This window comes from Penicillium coprophilum (genome assembly GCF_028826855.1).
Source record: "Penicillium coprophilum strain IBT 35676 chromosome Unknown utg000001l_segment0_segment0, whole genome shotgun sequence".
Lineage (NCBI taxonomy): Eukaryota > Fungi > Ascomycota > Eurotiomycetes > Eurotiales > Aspergillaceae > Penicillium > Penicillium coprophilum.
In genome coordinates this window covers 3,219,574-3,233,571 of record NW_026622720.1, presented here as the reverse complement: position 1 = coordinate 3,233,571, position 13,998 = coordinate 3,219,574, and the positions used below count along the sequence as shown (strand labels likewise).

Sequence of the window (13,998 nt, the reverse complement as noted above, 5' to 3'; positions counted from 1 at the left end):
CGATTGCTTTGCGATGAGGAACGCAATGGCAAACCATTTATCGCGATTAAATTAGCTTACGACAGAACACAATGAGATACATGATCTCAGCATCGCTACGCTTACAGTATTAGCTTTTTAAATGACCGTGTATTCCTTGAATAGAGAATAAAACCAGAGCCTCGTCTAGCGCCGTCAATCTCGGTTTATCTCGAGTTTAGCAGCGTTTATTCCAGTCGCAGGAAATATCCATTGTGGGCATCTTCAAAGATCTTTTTCTAGTTTCCTTCCTGAACAGTCTCCAATTACTATGTCCAATTGAAAACTCGATTACTTGATAAGAATACATAGTCACCACTTTTTTCACGCCTCCTTGATTGGAGTCATGTCAGGTGTAAGTTCTCCGGGGAAAGGCTTGCGCGCCCACACACGTCGTCTAAACAAGGATCAGCATGTCAATCGGTTGATATCTCACCACAAGATGAGTCGACACTCACGCTTTCTGATAAAGATGATATCTCGGATTCTTAATCTCCGACCGAACCTTGGCCAAATAAACCGTCACCTCATCCTTTGACCAAGGATGCGGCGCCCCGAAATGGGTAAGCAACCACATACACCAACCCTCCATACCAGAAAGCCAATGGTGGGAATTAATCACACCAGCCTCTTTAAAATTCTGATCGCGAGCCCACGGCCCAATCGGCCACAAGTATGGCTTCTCCTGAAAATCCACAAACCCAGCCTTTTCCATCGCACCGCGCATGGTGTCAATAGTGTCCAGCGAGAGTCCGGCGCGGGCACCACACCCGCTCATAGTCGAGCCCCAGCTGCGCAGAATACTGTCTGCTGGCAGACTGTCGTCGTCACACAAGATATAGGGACAGCCTTCGAGTTGTTCAATCCAGCCTCCTGGTCGGAGGTTTCTACGAGAGACACCCGGTAGTTAGTACACATAGTTGCGAACAGGTAAAAGCATCAGGAGAATTGGTTAATTTACTCAAAGGCGCTTCTGTAGACGTGATCCCACCCTGCGGCATCGAATGAGCCGATCATAATCCGCATGTGGATTAGGTCGTGAGCATCTTTCCAGGTCCATTCTTCTAGGACGTTGTCGACTTCAAGGATGCAGTTGGGTGGCATCCATGTCACGGGAGGTGGAAAAAGGTCGACTCCTCGGACAGTTGCTAGATGGTGTTATTTTCTTTTGGAAATCCTCAGGGGTATCGGCATGGCACTCACCAGATGGAAACATGTCGGCAACATCACTATATAAGTGTTATCTCAGTATAAATCCTGTTTTGTTACGGATGAGGGAATTGTCTTCTGACATACATAGCCCAGTCAGCCTTGCCCGTTCCAATGTCGAGGATATGCTTGGGGTTCTTCCCCACAGGTGCTCTAAAGAGCGGGTTCTCTTGGTCCGAGTCTGAGACAAGAGCTAGCAAATGGCTAGAGCTGTTATAAGCGAGAATGATACATAGCAAGATTGGTCGTACACACCCAGCTTCGTAGGACTCAAATGCTTGATCATCCGATGGAATTCTGGTGAGAGTCGAGGATGAGTTCATAGCTCGCTTAGTGACAGATGCTATAGCATGCATACAGATATTCCCTGTCGCTCAGTGTTTGATACCTTGGGAGAACAAGTAAGCCACAAGTCGAGCGGAATGTGCCGAACACACCATGAAACCATACCGTCTGCCATTCTCGATCAGGCCATGATAGATTGAGGAGGTGATAGACGTTGTCTCCCTATTTGGTACTGTGTTAGAGATCAATCTTGTGAAAAGTGCGGAAAATGCGATTATTTACGACTGCCAGTCATCATAATTGGCTGTCAGATAGACATCCGTATCCTATGACTTGTTAGAATAGCGAAGAGAAGCGATCAATGGACTTACAACTGCAATCTTTGGTGATTGTGCCATGGTTCGATATTTGGGGGATGATACGGAAAGAGGGTAAAAGAGGAGGTTAAGGGGCCGTTAAAATGCACAGTACTAATTTTCAACGGGTTTCACCCTCCCGCAATTCTGAAGCAGGGTCGAGTGATATTGGACGAAAAGATACATGCGGCTTAAGATGCTCCACGGTGGAATCCCAAAGGGGGTTGGTGCAGTCTTAGCCACGTTGTGCGGAGGGCTCCCGTCGATCATTAGACGTTGAGCATGGTATGCCGACATTCTCGATAGTTCCATATATTAAGACAGTCTGTCATATACTCAATGTATTTACTCTTGGAATGACCCCTTGAATGATTCATTCACATCGAAAATACCAGAGAGAATTGAATCCATCCTAATGTAACTATCTCAGAAGAACAGTGCCTAGGTTGTCTGATATCTAGGTATACAACCGAGAAGAATGCCGAGACCAATTAGAGACACCAAACTGCCAAGTAGCGCTCACAAATCAGAATCTATGCAGGATCTTCCTACAAGAGCGACATGATCATCAAATAATACGTTCTGATAATCCGCTGAAAAATGAGTGCCGCAGTCGTTCGATGAAAGGTGACTCTCACCCGGACAATAGTCACCTGAATATTAGCCGTAGAATAACCACAGGCTGGTGAGTTAGTAGTGACCGAAAGACCACTAACGAGTCCCCACTGTGGTGTGTTTTTGCTTTTGAGGTTTCGTGTAAATTACTGTGCAGGAATCACGCTCGTTATTCCGCGGCTTAATCAATATCACCACGGCACAATTTCACCGAGTAGGTAGGTGTATAGTGGCCAGGGATCGACCTCAATATATTCAGCATTGGTGCTTGGGTTGTATGCTTGATTTCAACTCGGTAGAAAAAAGTCGCCTTACATATGAACCTATTTGTACCTATGTAAATTCGAGAACTCGCTCTTGTTATCCCACCTTCTTACTCTCGTACTTTCATGCTCTAGATAAGATCATTAATATTTGACCCCAGGCCGCTATACACCTGCTAATCTAGCCGAGATTCCATAAATCTGATGTTCAATCTTTTAACCTCGGCCGGCCCAACCGAATCAGGATCGGCTTCAACCGTCACCAACAGTGATCTTTTCTGAACATAGCGATATGGAAACAGTATATGATTATACATCTAGATAAATAGATATCGTGTAATAAATGTCTTATATGACTTGGAGTTCGCCTTCCTAGGCTTCTCTACAGTCGCGACTAAGGCATAGCCATCTTAGTCTATGTATGAACTCCAAGAATGTGCCTGATCATACAATAGCCGGCGGTAATAATGAGGCGACTAGTTTTTCTCTATTGTGGCGTATCTATTATCTTGAAATATGCGCAAATCTGACTTCTACCTGTCGTTCCCTGTGGTTCCTGGTGCATTCTCCACCCACACTGCTATTGATCGCAATACACATACTCGAAAAAGACGTGTGACAAGCCATGGCTTCTTCGAAGCGGCTCTTAGAGATGTAGAGACGAATGTTTCTTAATGGAGCACATACTTCGGCTTTGATATGATGGAAGATCTAAGGTTTGGTAACTCATTCGATATGTCTGGGAGCAATGTTCCAGAGAAAAGAGAAGCGACACATCTACTTGCACAGGCAGCTAAGCGACATAAGACGGTCATAGCCCTCATTTCTATCTGATATTCATGAATATTGTCCTGAGCAGCCTGAGAAGATTCTTAGACCGGTCCAATGTCTTGACTCTATTGATCCGGCTTTGACAGACTCCTCTTCCGCCAGCTGAAAAAATTGGCCCGGAAGACGCACTCCTCGCTATCCTGTTCACAGCTTGCGCATGGCGATCCCTTGCTGCTAACATTACGGCGAACCTTGCGGAAATGACATTTTTCGCATGCGATGAGGGCGCGATTCTTTCGTGCCGGGTGTTGAGTGGCCATCAGGATCTAAGTAACCGAGTACTTCGGTTTCCTCACATACAATGATGACCTATCAATTTCTAACGACCTAGCGTATTTCCTCTCAGAGCAGTATCCGAACAGGAGGATGGATCTACGAGACCATTACCGACCCCGGGCCCCAGCCGAATGAGATGTGGAGAACAAGGTTCCTCTACTGGAATGCGTAGTAAGACCGGAAGATCATTTCCCCTGTGAATTGCACTCGCTCACTCCGTCCATTACCCACAGTAACTCACCTAACCATATACCGTGATGAAGAGATGCAAGATCCCGTGATATCACCAATATCACATTGCATTGCATTACATGGCAATACAACTTGCAGCCTCAAGAGGTCTGAATATGCAAGCTACCCTATAGAGTAGGATACTTGATCTCCGTGGACCATAATCCAATTCTCCTGGATAACACCTATATTTCACAATCAGAGTGCATGTATAATTACTTCTATATCTCATGATTCTAAATCCCGAGATATTACAAATCCTTATATATCTTTCTGGCGCACACTCCCTCATATTATTCAAGCTGCTGGGTGTTGGTCATCCCAGTCATAGTCATGGAGCCGACTTTCTGTGGCTTAAATCTAAAACGATTTTCGCAGCTGAGCCGGGGGCCATTGGGGGTTTACCAAATGCACGTGGTGAAACTCACTTGTATGATCTCTCGGGCTATGGACCCCACGTAGATGCATCATGCACAGTGAATCATGCGGCTGATGTTGTACGAACTTACCAAGCGACGGACCGTCCCTCCCGGACATGACTATCGTTGATTGGGGTATGCTTGGAGGAAACCTGCAGTGGCTCTGCGGAAAGAAACTGGGAGATATAGTGAAAAATAGTCTTACTCGATGTGTTCAAACAAAAGCATGGCAAGTGGATGTATTGTAGAGCAATAGTATTACATTTTAATAACAGCCCTAACACAGCCTCTATGAGAATAGTACATGAAATGCGGCTTACGGAGTATGAGTCCTGCATACATGCATATACGAAGTACATAATGAGCTATCAAGCATGACAACGTATGGTTCAGGCGCTGAGGCCACACAAACTCTAGCACCTCGGCAGCCAATTACTTTAACGGACGCATATGGTGCGGCTCAAAGCCCTGCAATGAGGCAAGGATGCCTTGACATTTGGCAACATTTTCGGTCCTTTCCCACGTCAGCGGATTGAGGGACTTGTCTTATGTGCCGATCAATGCGACAGGTCATACTGCTCTGCAACAAGGTCCACTGCGTGGTGAATGTTCAAACCTTCGCGGATTGACAAGACGAGTTGCTGACTATAAAGACCCTTTTCCTGTCCCCTCAATATCTTCACTTTCTATTCACTCACCATCATTTTCCAACCTATCTCAATCACTTCAGCAACTCTGAACGCATCCCTCTTCTATCGACAAAATGGTTAATCTCAGCGTCATTTGCATTGCCACTGTGGCCGCCTTTGCCTCTCTTGGTGCGGCTAAGAATTGCCAAACACGTTTCAATTACTGTTCCTCCGCTCTTCTCAAAAGGGGTCAGTGAAGAAAATGATCCGATTTGACTTGTGATAGGCCAATTACTGACTTGATACCAAGGCAACTACGACACCCAGATCCGGAATGCGGTTGCTGATGCACAGGGCGCATTCCCTGGTGTGAACAGAGACAACGCCTTGTTTGCCTGTCTTGGAGGCTCCAACGGCGAGATCAAGGTTATTCAGAAATGCGGTTATCTGTGCAAGGACGGAGGCGCCGGCCACACCGACAGCTGTTAAAGGCCATATTTCAAACAGCTTGATTGAAGCTCCCCTGGGTTCTGGTTCTTCCATCGAAAAAAGCACGGATTCTTTTCGGCTGTTTTGATAGACGGTGTTAGTACACAGTACACAACCACGTCGCTCTGTACTAGCTGGTCAGCCTTGGTTTGTCAGAGGCTTCGATAAAATCAAATAGATGAAGTCTAGATGTATATGATGTGACTACTTCTATAGCTCCAATACACGGGAACTGCGCTCAGATTTCTATCATCCAACTCATCCTATATGACTGTATATAAGGGCATCTATTGAGTTAAATATATCTTTTATGTCGTCGACGGCTGTGTGCAAACCAATGTCAAGATACGTTGCAATTCGTCCACTTGCTCTAGAAGCTGTGCGTTGGACCCTTGGTTTGTTCTCCCCTCTTCCCGCAGATTCTCAGCACCCTGGGCCCGTCGATCAAGTGCCTGGCATACCAAATATAAAGATTGCAGTTGGCACAACAATAGCTGAGCTTTCATCTTTACTTTTGTGGCGTGCGGGATATTCAAATTCCCAACGCTCAACGGGATGGTCAATGGAACATCATACAATGAATCTGCCGTCCCATCTACCAGTGACGAGAGCCCAGGCTGTGTATCCGTCCGGCTACTGTTCGAATGATGGGATTCGACTGGCGGACACGAGATGTGCCTGCCGATCTCGGATTGATATAGGGCCTGATACCAAGTGAGGATTTTGGAGAGGACCGCGCCTAGAACCAGAAGTGTGGACGTATCCTGGGCGCAGACACTTCCCGTGCAACTCAGCAATCGGGACGCATCTTCCGTGGCTGATTGAGTCATGCAAAAAATAGTATCACTTGGAGGGGCTTTTTCTTCTAGAGTGAGTGGTTTGCACTGGTCGCGAGAATTGGATACACTCCTGTCGTTGCTCGGGTGCCCGTTCCTACAGTCGCAGTGTCTGAACCGGGATAGAGAAGAAAGAAGCCGGCATGCCACTGCAATGCATGGTTCATGCCGGTCTTCATTCACGTCCTCGAGCTCCTCCCGCTCTTCATCACTCTCGTCGTCATCGTCCCCCCCGTCATCATAACTTGAATTGCTCTTGTCCCCGGGGACAGTCTTCCTCGAAAGGGAGCCGAAATCGCCGCTATCGGCTGCCATGGAATTTGCGCCCGAAGGATTATGTTTTGACATATAGCCCGAGTTTGCTGACATCGGTGGGACAGAGTTTTCCAATAGCGATTGATGAGGGTCCAGGCTGTTTACTGTCCTTCTTTCCCATCCTCTTGGCATAACATTATTGAGTGTTTGATCTTGGTCGCTAGCCATTGGGAACATGGGCGACCGAGACCAGGGGCAGTCGTAGTTGTAGTTGGACTGGTGATTACTGGGGTATTGACCGGAAGCCCATGATGGCGAAGGAGCTGGGACCACCGGACTGGTTTGCGGGAAAATGGGGGCTGGAGGAGACACTTGAGAGTCTCTAAAAGAGGATTGCACGAAGGTGAATTTTTTGGAAGGTGGTTTACCCTTTCGTCGCGATCGGCCATACACACATTTCAGGCCATTTTGCACACAGCGTGAACATCCACGCTGCTCCTTTGTACAGCGTACTTTGGATGCTGCACAGGGGTCGCACGAGGCTCGAAACTCAAGCCGTGGCTGGGGTTTACTGCTGGATATTTGATCCTGTTTCTGAGTCTGAATTTGCTCCATGTATCTGCAAATGGTCTTTCATGCGAGGCATTGGCAGAATGGGATGTTGAATGACACACTACCAGAGTGTTTCCTCCTATATCCCTACCAGGTATAGTGGGAGTGAAAGGGTGTTTTCAAATGTCGAGGTTGAGATCAGCTAAAGACTTTTGATTCTTTGCTCTTTGCCGGGGTTTTGGTAGAAGTACCAGGGCGCCTAGTCATTTAATCATCCAGTCAAAACGTCTCACTTTCCGTCTTTCGCGTTTTCAAGGTGAAAAACAAGTCTCGGTTAAGTCGGCCTTATATTCTCAGGCCACTTGGTTTTTCCGGGTCTAATCCGAATGAAGGGAGACTAGTCAGCTTCATTTGGTCGGACCCCTGCATACTATAGCCTGTAGCAGAAATGGTCGACTAGTGCCTAACATCTCGTGACTACTCAGACATAACGTTAGTGAATCGCAAAGCCCGCAAATGGGCCCAGCGTGGGCCATGGACTCAAACTTAGCCCATTCTAATCCACAGCCCATTTGAGGGGTTCAGTCAGGATCTTATAATCGCTGTATTCTGACCCTTCTACCAATTATATAGTCTTGAAATCTAGAATTGAGACTCCTGACTACTAATGTAAATGTACACTCTAATCTTAGATAGAATCCAACTAGTGGAGGTCGAAAGAATATCATTCTATACTTATATATCGGATATAGATCTCCAATAAATATGAGAGTAGAGACCCAGATTTCAATTCATCAATTCAACCTCTTTGGTGTACAAATTATCCAAAAAGCGCATTCTCTCGCATTTTCAAAGGCGGTTTAGATACCTCAGTATCAATCTACGACACATTGATCAAAATGATAAATTTTCAACTATAGATAAAAGCGGGAATGGGCTTTACACGTATAGTACCCAAGATAGTCACGTCTGTTTAGAATGTTTGCTTTGATAGGTGCTTTTAGGCCGCAATCGGTCCCTATCGGCGTGGTCCATCGCTTACCAGCCCGGAGATAGGGCCCAAAGCCCAGCCCATTCGCAGGTTGGATTAGGTTGGGCTGTGGGCCCCGTGGGCTTCGCAGAGCGCTAGGATGATGATCGGTTCGGGCTGGTAGCACATGTCAAAGTAAAGCATTTGCTGTGGATAGGCAAATTGACGCCTTCAAGGAAACCTTGCGAAAATATTGTTTTGCAAATAGATCGGGTCATATTCAGAAGAAAACGAAAACGGGTCAACAAAGTCATATTGATAAAGAAGATATACGGCCCTCATATACACACCACTGAGGAAGTATATGCCTGTGGGAAGCTCTTTATGTTCTCTGCCAGCTCTCCTTTCCGTCGACAGAATTGGACGTACGAACCATCATTCCGCAATAGGCCTTCTTCCTTCAACCGCACATACTCAGCTCGTGGTAAAGTCGTGAAGCCCCATCGCTTGCTGACAATGACCTTTTGCCGACCGGGGAACTTGTATATCGAGCGACGTAGCGCCTCCACTGCAGTCTCTCGATGACGATCGACAGTTCGCACGGAAAGTAGAATCTGGCCCACATTTACTCGCGCTACCTTGCCAGCTGGCTTACCGAATGCGCCTCGCATCCCGGTTTGTAAACGATCCGCACCAGCGACACTCAGCATCTTGTTGATTCGAATTACATGGTGAGGGTGAACTCGGACGCGCATATGGAATGTCTCTTTACCCGCCACTTTGACGAGGTATCTTCGGACAAGAACGGAGTTTAGTCTCTTCATAAAGACAAATTGAAAAAAACCAAGCTGACTCGCTTGTTGGCACAGATACGTGCAGCCTCTAGAGCCTCCGAGCTCAGTTGTTCGTATTCATTGGATACTAAGTGCACAGCGCATGGGAAGTCGTCCACAGACGCCTTCTTCCGTCCCAGATCAAAGATACGGATCTTACCATCTGGGACACCACGGTTGAAGCGTGACTTGGGGTAAGGCTAAAAATAAACCATTTGAATGCGATTCCTCATTGCGCGAATGCGTCAGTCAGAGTGAGCTCTTACCTTGTTCTTGCAATACCGGTAGCATCGAGCAGGTCTACGGGCCATTTTTGTGGGGTGAGAAAACCGTGAGACAAGAAGGATCCAGTGATAGAGTGATGGAATTGAACACATTAATGTGTTAAATAAGTCTACGCGTGGAATAGGAGTTCTCCCGACTCGGACATTAAGGACGAGTAGGACGGTATGTATATAGTCCTTCGGAGTCCGAAGGCGGCTTAAATATCTCCCCACAAGATCTACCAAGATCGTCCCGTCCCTTGTCCCTGGTGGTTGGGTCTTCTTCGGGTTCCTTGACCGGCGGATCTCGTATAGTTGCACCGTTAATGCCCGAAAAAAAAAGATTAGACTCGGCAATCACTGGCTCGGAGATTAAGCACATTATCTTGGCCGAAGGATTATGACAGTTGGTAATATTCTCTCTGCAGGAAAAGCAAATGCTCTGTTGGTTTTTTATATCTTATTCAAAGCTCGCGCTCGCAAAGAAAGCCCCCAAGCTTTCGTCTTCACAAATCTCTTCCAATTCTTCGGGTTTATCGCAACCAGCTCCAATGGAGAGCCACAGTGACATATCCTCGAGCATTGACTGGAGATAGACGCGCTCCTATAAGCCGCCATAAACATCACCAAATTCAACTGGCAAATGAACGGAGAAACCGGCTGCACTCCTGTCACTTTTCCACTTCTACCCCAACTATACTTCGATCGATTGGTCTGCCTCTCTTCCCTCTGCCCTCTTAGCTGATCAACTCAAAGACTGTGGTTTGTGAAACAGACCGCGAGAGAAGTGGATAGAAAGACGGTTAGGATCGGAAGCCAAGACCTGGGCCGCGTTCCACTCGGGATAAGAGTACGCGCCGGTAAGGAGGGACACTGAGCCCATAAAGTTGACTGCCGATTGACATGAACCGTGCAAGGTCAATCGCCTTGGTGAAATATAACAATGAACTACATGTAACGAACTAATGTACATCAAGTCCAAACATGGGTATAACGACATGGGTATAATGAAATCAAATCACTCCAGTTCTTGCACATTGGTGTTATTGCGCTTTGGTTCATCAGCACCAAGTTCCACTCGCGTACACTCTTCAGCCGACAATTCATGCTTCTGGCCATCGGTTCCAAGCTCTGGCAACGCTGGTCTATTATCATCGTTCCCTCTTGCAAGCCCTCGGTGCTTGCGCTTGCGCCGATAGAGGATGAAAACCACCAACGCAAGCAAAAGAATGCCCAGTGCGACCCCAATCCCAATACCAGCCGAGGCGCTTGCAGAAAGTCCGCCTGCTTTGGTTGAATCTGTCCCCACATATGGTGTGGCTGATTCATTGGATGTGATTTCTGAGGTAGCCAAGGTAGGAGAATCGGTTGTGGTGGAAGAATCGATGGCGATATGACTAGAAGTGGTCGTGGGTTCGGTGCTGGTGACGATGACTACCGTCGTGCCCTGTGAATAGCTTGTAGGGGTGGCCAGTTCCGAGGACCAGGCAGTGAATGGGTCTGTATCTTCTGTATCTTCCTCAAAGAGGTCCGAATAGTCCACGTATCGTGACATATTGATCAAAAGTAGGCGGGGAATGATTTTTGGGGAAAGAAGCGGAACGCCTAAGAGCGTCAAGGGGAAAGAATTGAGGCTGAGATACCAAGAAAACAGGGTGAAAACAGAAAAAGTAATCTCTAGACATTTTAGCGTGGGCGCACTAGCCAGTGAGACTCATCTACTTAGATGCAGCTGCATGATAGAGTGCCCACTTCGCGTCTATAAAGAGCTCACAACACCCGCTCAAGGTTTCCTGTCGATACAACTTCCAAGAGAGGCGTTTGAAATCATATGCATAGATCAATGAGGGTGCGGCCGTCAATATAAACAGCCATTCCCGGTTGTTTCCACTTCGCAAAAAGCCTAGGCTGTGAAGTGGAGAGGCTAGGAATTAGGGGGCGGCTCACGGCAACTGGGTCTGGAACATTCAAGGGCCAAGACCCTGAAAATGGTCTTAAGGCTATGAAGGAAGCACAGGCGGATTGAAATCTCAAAATCTGTTCAAGACCAGCGCCCTATCAAGATAAAGGTCATGATTCTTGACAGGTTTAATGTAGAACTAAATCTTCGGGAGTTTTATCAGTCCGGCGGTATACAGTAGACCCTCTTGATTACGAATACCTGGTCATTACGACCGGATACCAGTGCTGCAATGAATCCCCTGTACAAATAACGAATCGACCTTTTCTACTCCGTACGAACTTCGTGGATGCAATCTTATTCCTATAGTCAATTCGCTATGTCCAAGGCCACCAAGATCCCTTGTAGTAATTCAGGGATTTTGATGCTCTGCTCATTCAAAATCAGGCAATGATAAAATGCAGTCTATCTATGACTGGCCGCTTTGCTATCAAACGATAGACCATTATCAAATGCCTATTATATAGCTCTGAGGCGACGCTGTAAGTTGATCCAAATTCCCTGGTACAGAATTGTCTCTCCACACCCCTGTAGGTGAACAATATATTGTTCAACCACTGCAATTCTCGTCTTTTTCAAGTTCACGCACAATGATTCTATTTTCACTCGCACGCAAACACCTCCACCTACAGCAGGACCAATTCAGGAACCCTGCCACACGTTTGGGATACAGTGTGCACCGGATGGCAAGGGTGAGCCGTTGTAAGGAGGATTCCTGAGCGACAGTGAAGAATATTGCCTGTGCTAGGAGACTGGAATGAAGCGCGCTATTCTGAAGCGCTACCCGTGAAAGCTCAGGTTCTGAGTTTGGATAGTCCAATGCGTTTAAAAGGGACTCTTGCTCTTCCACATCATTGTCGCAAATTAATCGCAATGATAGATTCGTGAGGTGGGAAATACTCCCAATGGCTCTGAAAAGAGAGCCTTCTTGCTTGAGTGTCCTTCGGTGCACAGAGAGTTGCAAACTTCGGATATTTGTGCAGTTCAATCGAATTTCTGTAATCCAACTGGTGAAGGAAGGGATCACCTCGTAAAGATCAGACTCCCGAGGGAGGAGTGAAAGCATAGTGAGAGATTTTCCGTGATGCCTAATGGCGGCTTGAAATGTACGTTCTTTTCGGCCGCTGGACAGTCGGATTGCTTCCAATGGACGAAGGGATGAAACAAGAACGCTCGCTGCTTCATCGTAAGCTTTCCAGCCCGGGAAGCTTAGCGTTAATGACTTCAACAACGGCATATGGCAGCTCGCTGCCGCAGTCAGAACATTCTCAGAGACATCCCAAAGCTGCAGAACCCGCAGAGTAGAGAACGCATTCTGTTCTTGCCAGGCTGTGAAATAGTCAATGCTGACTGAGCTTAGACTGAGGCTCTGAAGGTTTCCCCGATGCAGTCTGTTCTCGACCTTGCCATTCTGAAAGAAACCTCGCCATTCTAAGTCTCCTGCTTCTGCTGGATTGGATCTAATTCCGGTTGATTCTTTCACAATATGCACCCGGGACAGGTTTGGAGCTAATCCTTTTGCTAGCTCTATCGCTGCTTTGGCATTGAAATTCGTAACGTAATCGATCTGTGAGACCGGCACCAGAATGCTAGAGAGAGAAGGCGACGTAGCCAATTGATATTCGTACTGATCAATGTCAATAGGCCTATTGTTATTGTAGCACAAACTGAGTAATTTGAATGCCATGACATGGAGTCTGCAATGTGGTATGGACTGCTGCAAGGTCTCAAGCAGACAGGGTGGAAATAACGCGACACAGCTCCAGGTCATATCCCGGAGACACGACAACCGACACACAAGGGATTGAAGGGAGCTCCACATATCATACTGAGGGTTGGGAAAAGAGGTAAAGAACTCGTCAATGTCGCGACGGTAGTAGCTACCCAGACAACTCAAATCACCCTCATTTTCCTCTTGGTTGATGGTCAAAGATCCCGGTACATGATTCATCTGCTCATCGATGGGAAGTAAAGCCCCTCGAACTGTCACTGACCGCACAGATAAAAAAGCAGACGAATTTTCAAGTATCTCGTTCCATCGCTGGATATCTCTTTCTAGTCTGTCACGGCCCACAAGAGTAAAATGAATCTGTGCAAAACGATGCCTGTTGGCAATAGCTAAGCATTGCTTATCCGTTAGTGCAAAGTTGTAGACACTGGGCAAGTCATCAGACGCAAGGCAGTCGCATATTTGATCGATTGTCTCTGGTGGAAGAGCGAGTAGAGATCGCATTATGGCATTGCAAGTGGCAAGGGAGTAGTGTTCAGTAAGTTGATGGCATACATAGACGAAAGGAAGGTATAACAATGATGCAAGGGAAAGAAAGTTGGGAGGAATGTGAGGGAACAGCGATGGGAAATCCGAAAGCGTCGACCCGGCTGGCGGAACCAGAGCTCCCAGAGCTCCCAAAGCGGCAGTCCACTTGACACAAGCAAAACCCCATACTAAACAATCCCACATGACTATCAATGTTGTAGAATGGTAATTTTAATATCGGCTGTATTCACCACAGACCGCCACAAGTGCGAGTGCAAGCTTGCCTTTTAGCACCTAGCCTTTTGGGTTAAATTATGCTCGAGAACCTTTCTTTTGTACGTATCGCAGCTTTTTTTGCAAATACTGACTTTGGTACCTCGTGCGAGATATCGACTGATTGGACTCAGTGGAATTCACATGTACGGTTATAGGTAAGGGGCATATGTTGATA

The 13,998-nt window shown here is 46.9% G+C and overlaps 7 protein-coding genes across 7 annotated transcripts; 1 reads left to right on the top strand and 6 right to left on the bottom strand.

The window, feature by feature from the left end:
* Positions 1 to 342: 342 nt before the first annotated feature.
* On the bottom strand, positions 343 to 1,910 carry N7500_001237 (class I SAM-dependent methyltransferase; the record flags this gene model as incomplete). The annotated part of the gene is made up of 10 exons (XM_056672383.1): positions 343 to 415; positions 477 to 905; positions 980 to 1,166; positions 1,222 to 1,247; positions 1,315 to 1,431; positions 1,483 to 1,524; positions 1,586 to 1,615; positions 1,678 to 1,734; positions 1,795 to 1,838; positions 1,884 to 1,910. The coding sequence occupies 10 exons, from the start codon at positions 1,908 to 1,910 to the stop codon at positions 343 to 345; spliced, it is 1,032 nt and encodes a 343-aa protein (XP_056537956.1).
* Positions 1,911 to 3,642: 1,732 nt separating this feature from the next.
* Positions 3,643 to 3,837, bottom strand: N7500_001236 (uncharacterized protein; the record flags this gene model as incomplete). Its single annotated transcript, XM_056672382.1, has 1 exon — positions 3,643 to 3,837. The coding sequence occupies one exon, from the start codon at positions 3,835 to 3,837 to the stop codon at positions 3,643 to 3,645; it is 195 nt and encodes a 64-aa protein (XP_056537955.1).
* A 1,429-nt stretch (positions 3,838 to 5,266) lies between these two features.
* Positions 5,267 to 5,621, top strand: N7500_001235 (uncharacterized protein; the record flags this gene model as incomplete). Its single annotated transcript, XM_056672381.1, has 2 exons — positions 5,267 to 5,381; positions 5,443 to 5,621. The coding sequence occupies 2 exons, from the start codon at positions 5,267 to 5,269 to the stop codon at positions 5,619 to 5,621; spliced, it is 294 nt and encodes a 97-aa protein (XP_056537954.1).
* A 308-nt stretch (positions 5,622 to 5,929) lies between these two features.
* On the bottom strand, positions 5,930 to 7,327 carry N7500_001234 (Zn(II)2Cys6 transcription factor; the record flags this gene model as incomplete). The annotated part of the gene is made up of 1 exon (XM_056672380.1): positions 5,930 to 7,327. One exon carries the CDS (start codon positions 7,325 to 7,327, stop codon positions 5,930 to 5,932), a length of 1,398 nt encoding a protein of 465 aa, XP_056537953.1.
* Positions 7,328 to 8,572: 1,245 nt separating this feature from the next.
* N7500_001233 (60S ribosomal protein uL16) lies at positions 8,573 to 9,378 on the bottom strand (the record flags this gene model as incomplete). The annotated part of the gene is made up of 3 exons (XM_056672379.1): positions 8,573 to 9,052; positions 9,088 to 9,267; positions 9,334 to 9,378. The coding sequence occupies 3 exons, from the start codon at positions 9,376 to 9,378 to the stop codon at positions 8,573 to 8,575; spliced, it is 705 nt and encodes a 234-aa protein (XP_056537952.1).
* Positions 9,379 to 10,348: 970 nt separating this feature from the next.
* N7500_001232 (EGFR-like transmembrane domain-containing protein) lies at positions 10,349 to 10,885 on the bottom strand (the record flags this gene model as incomplete). The annotated part of the gene is made up of 1 exon (XM_056672378.1): positions 10,349 to 10,885. The coding sequence occupies one exon, from the start codon at positions 10,883 to 10,885 to the stop codon at positions 10,349 to 10,351; it is 537 nt and encodes a 178-aa protein (XP_056537951.1).
* Positions 10,886 to 11,840: 955 nt separating this feature from the next.
* On the bottom strand, positions 11,841 to 13,523 carry N7500_001231 (uncharacterized protein; the record flags this gene model as incomplete). Its single annotated transcript, XM_056672377.1, has 1 exon — positions 11,841 to 13,523. The coding sequence occupies one exon, from the start codon at positions 13,521 to 13,523 to the stop codon at positions 11,841 to 11,843; it is 1,683 nt and encodes a 560-aa protein (XP_056537950.1).
* Positions 13,524 to 13,998: the final 475 nt, after the last annotated feature.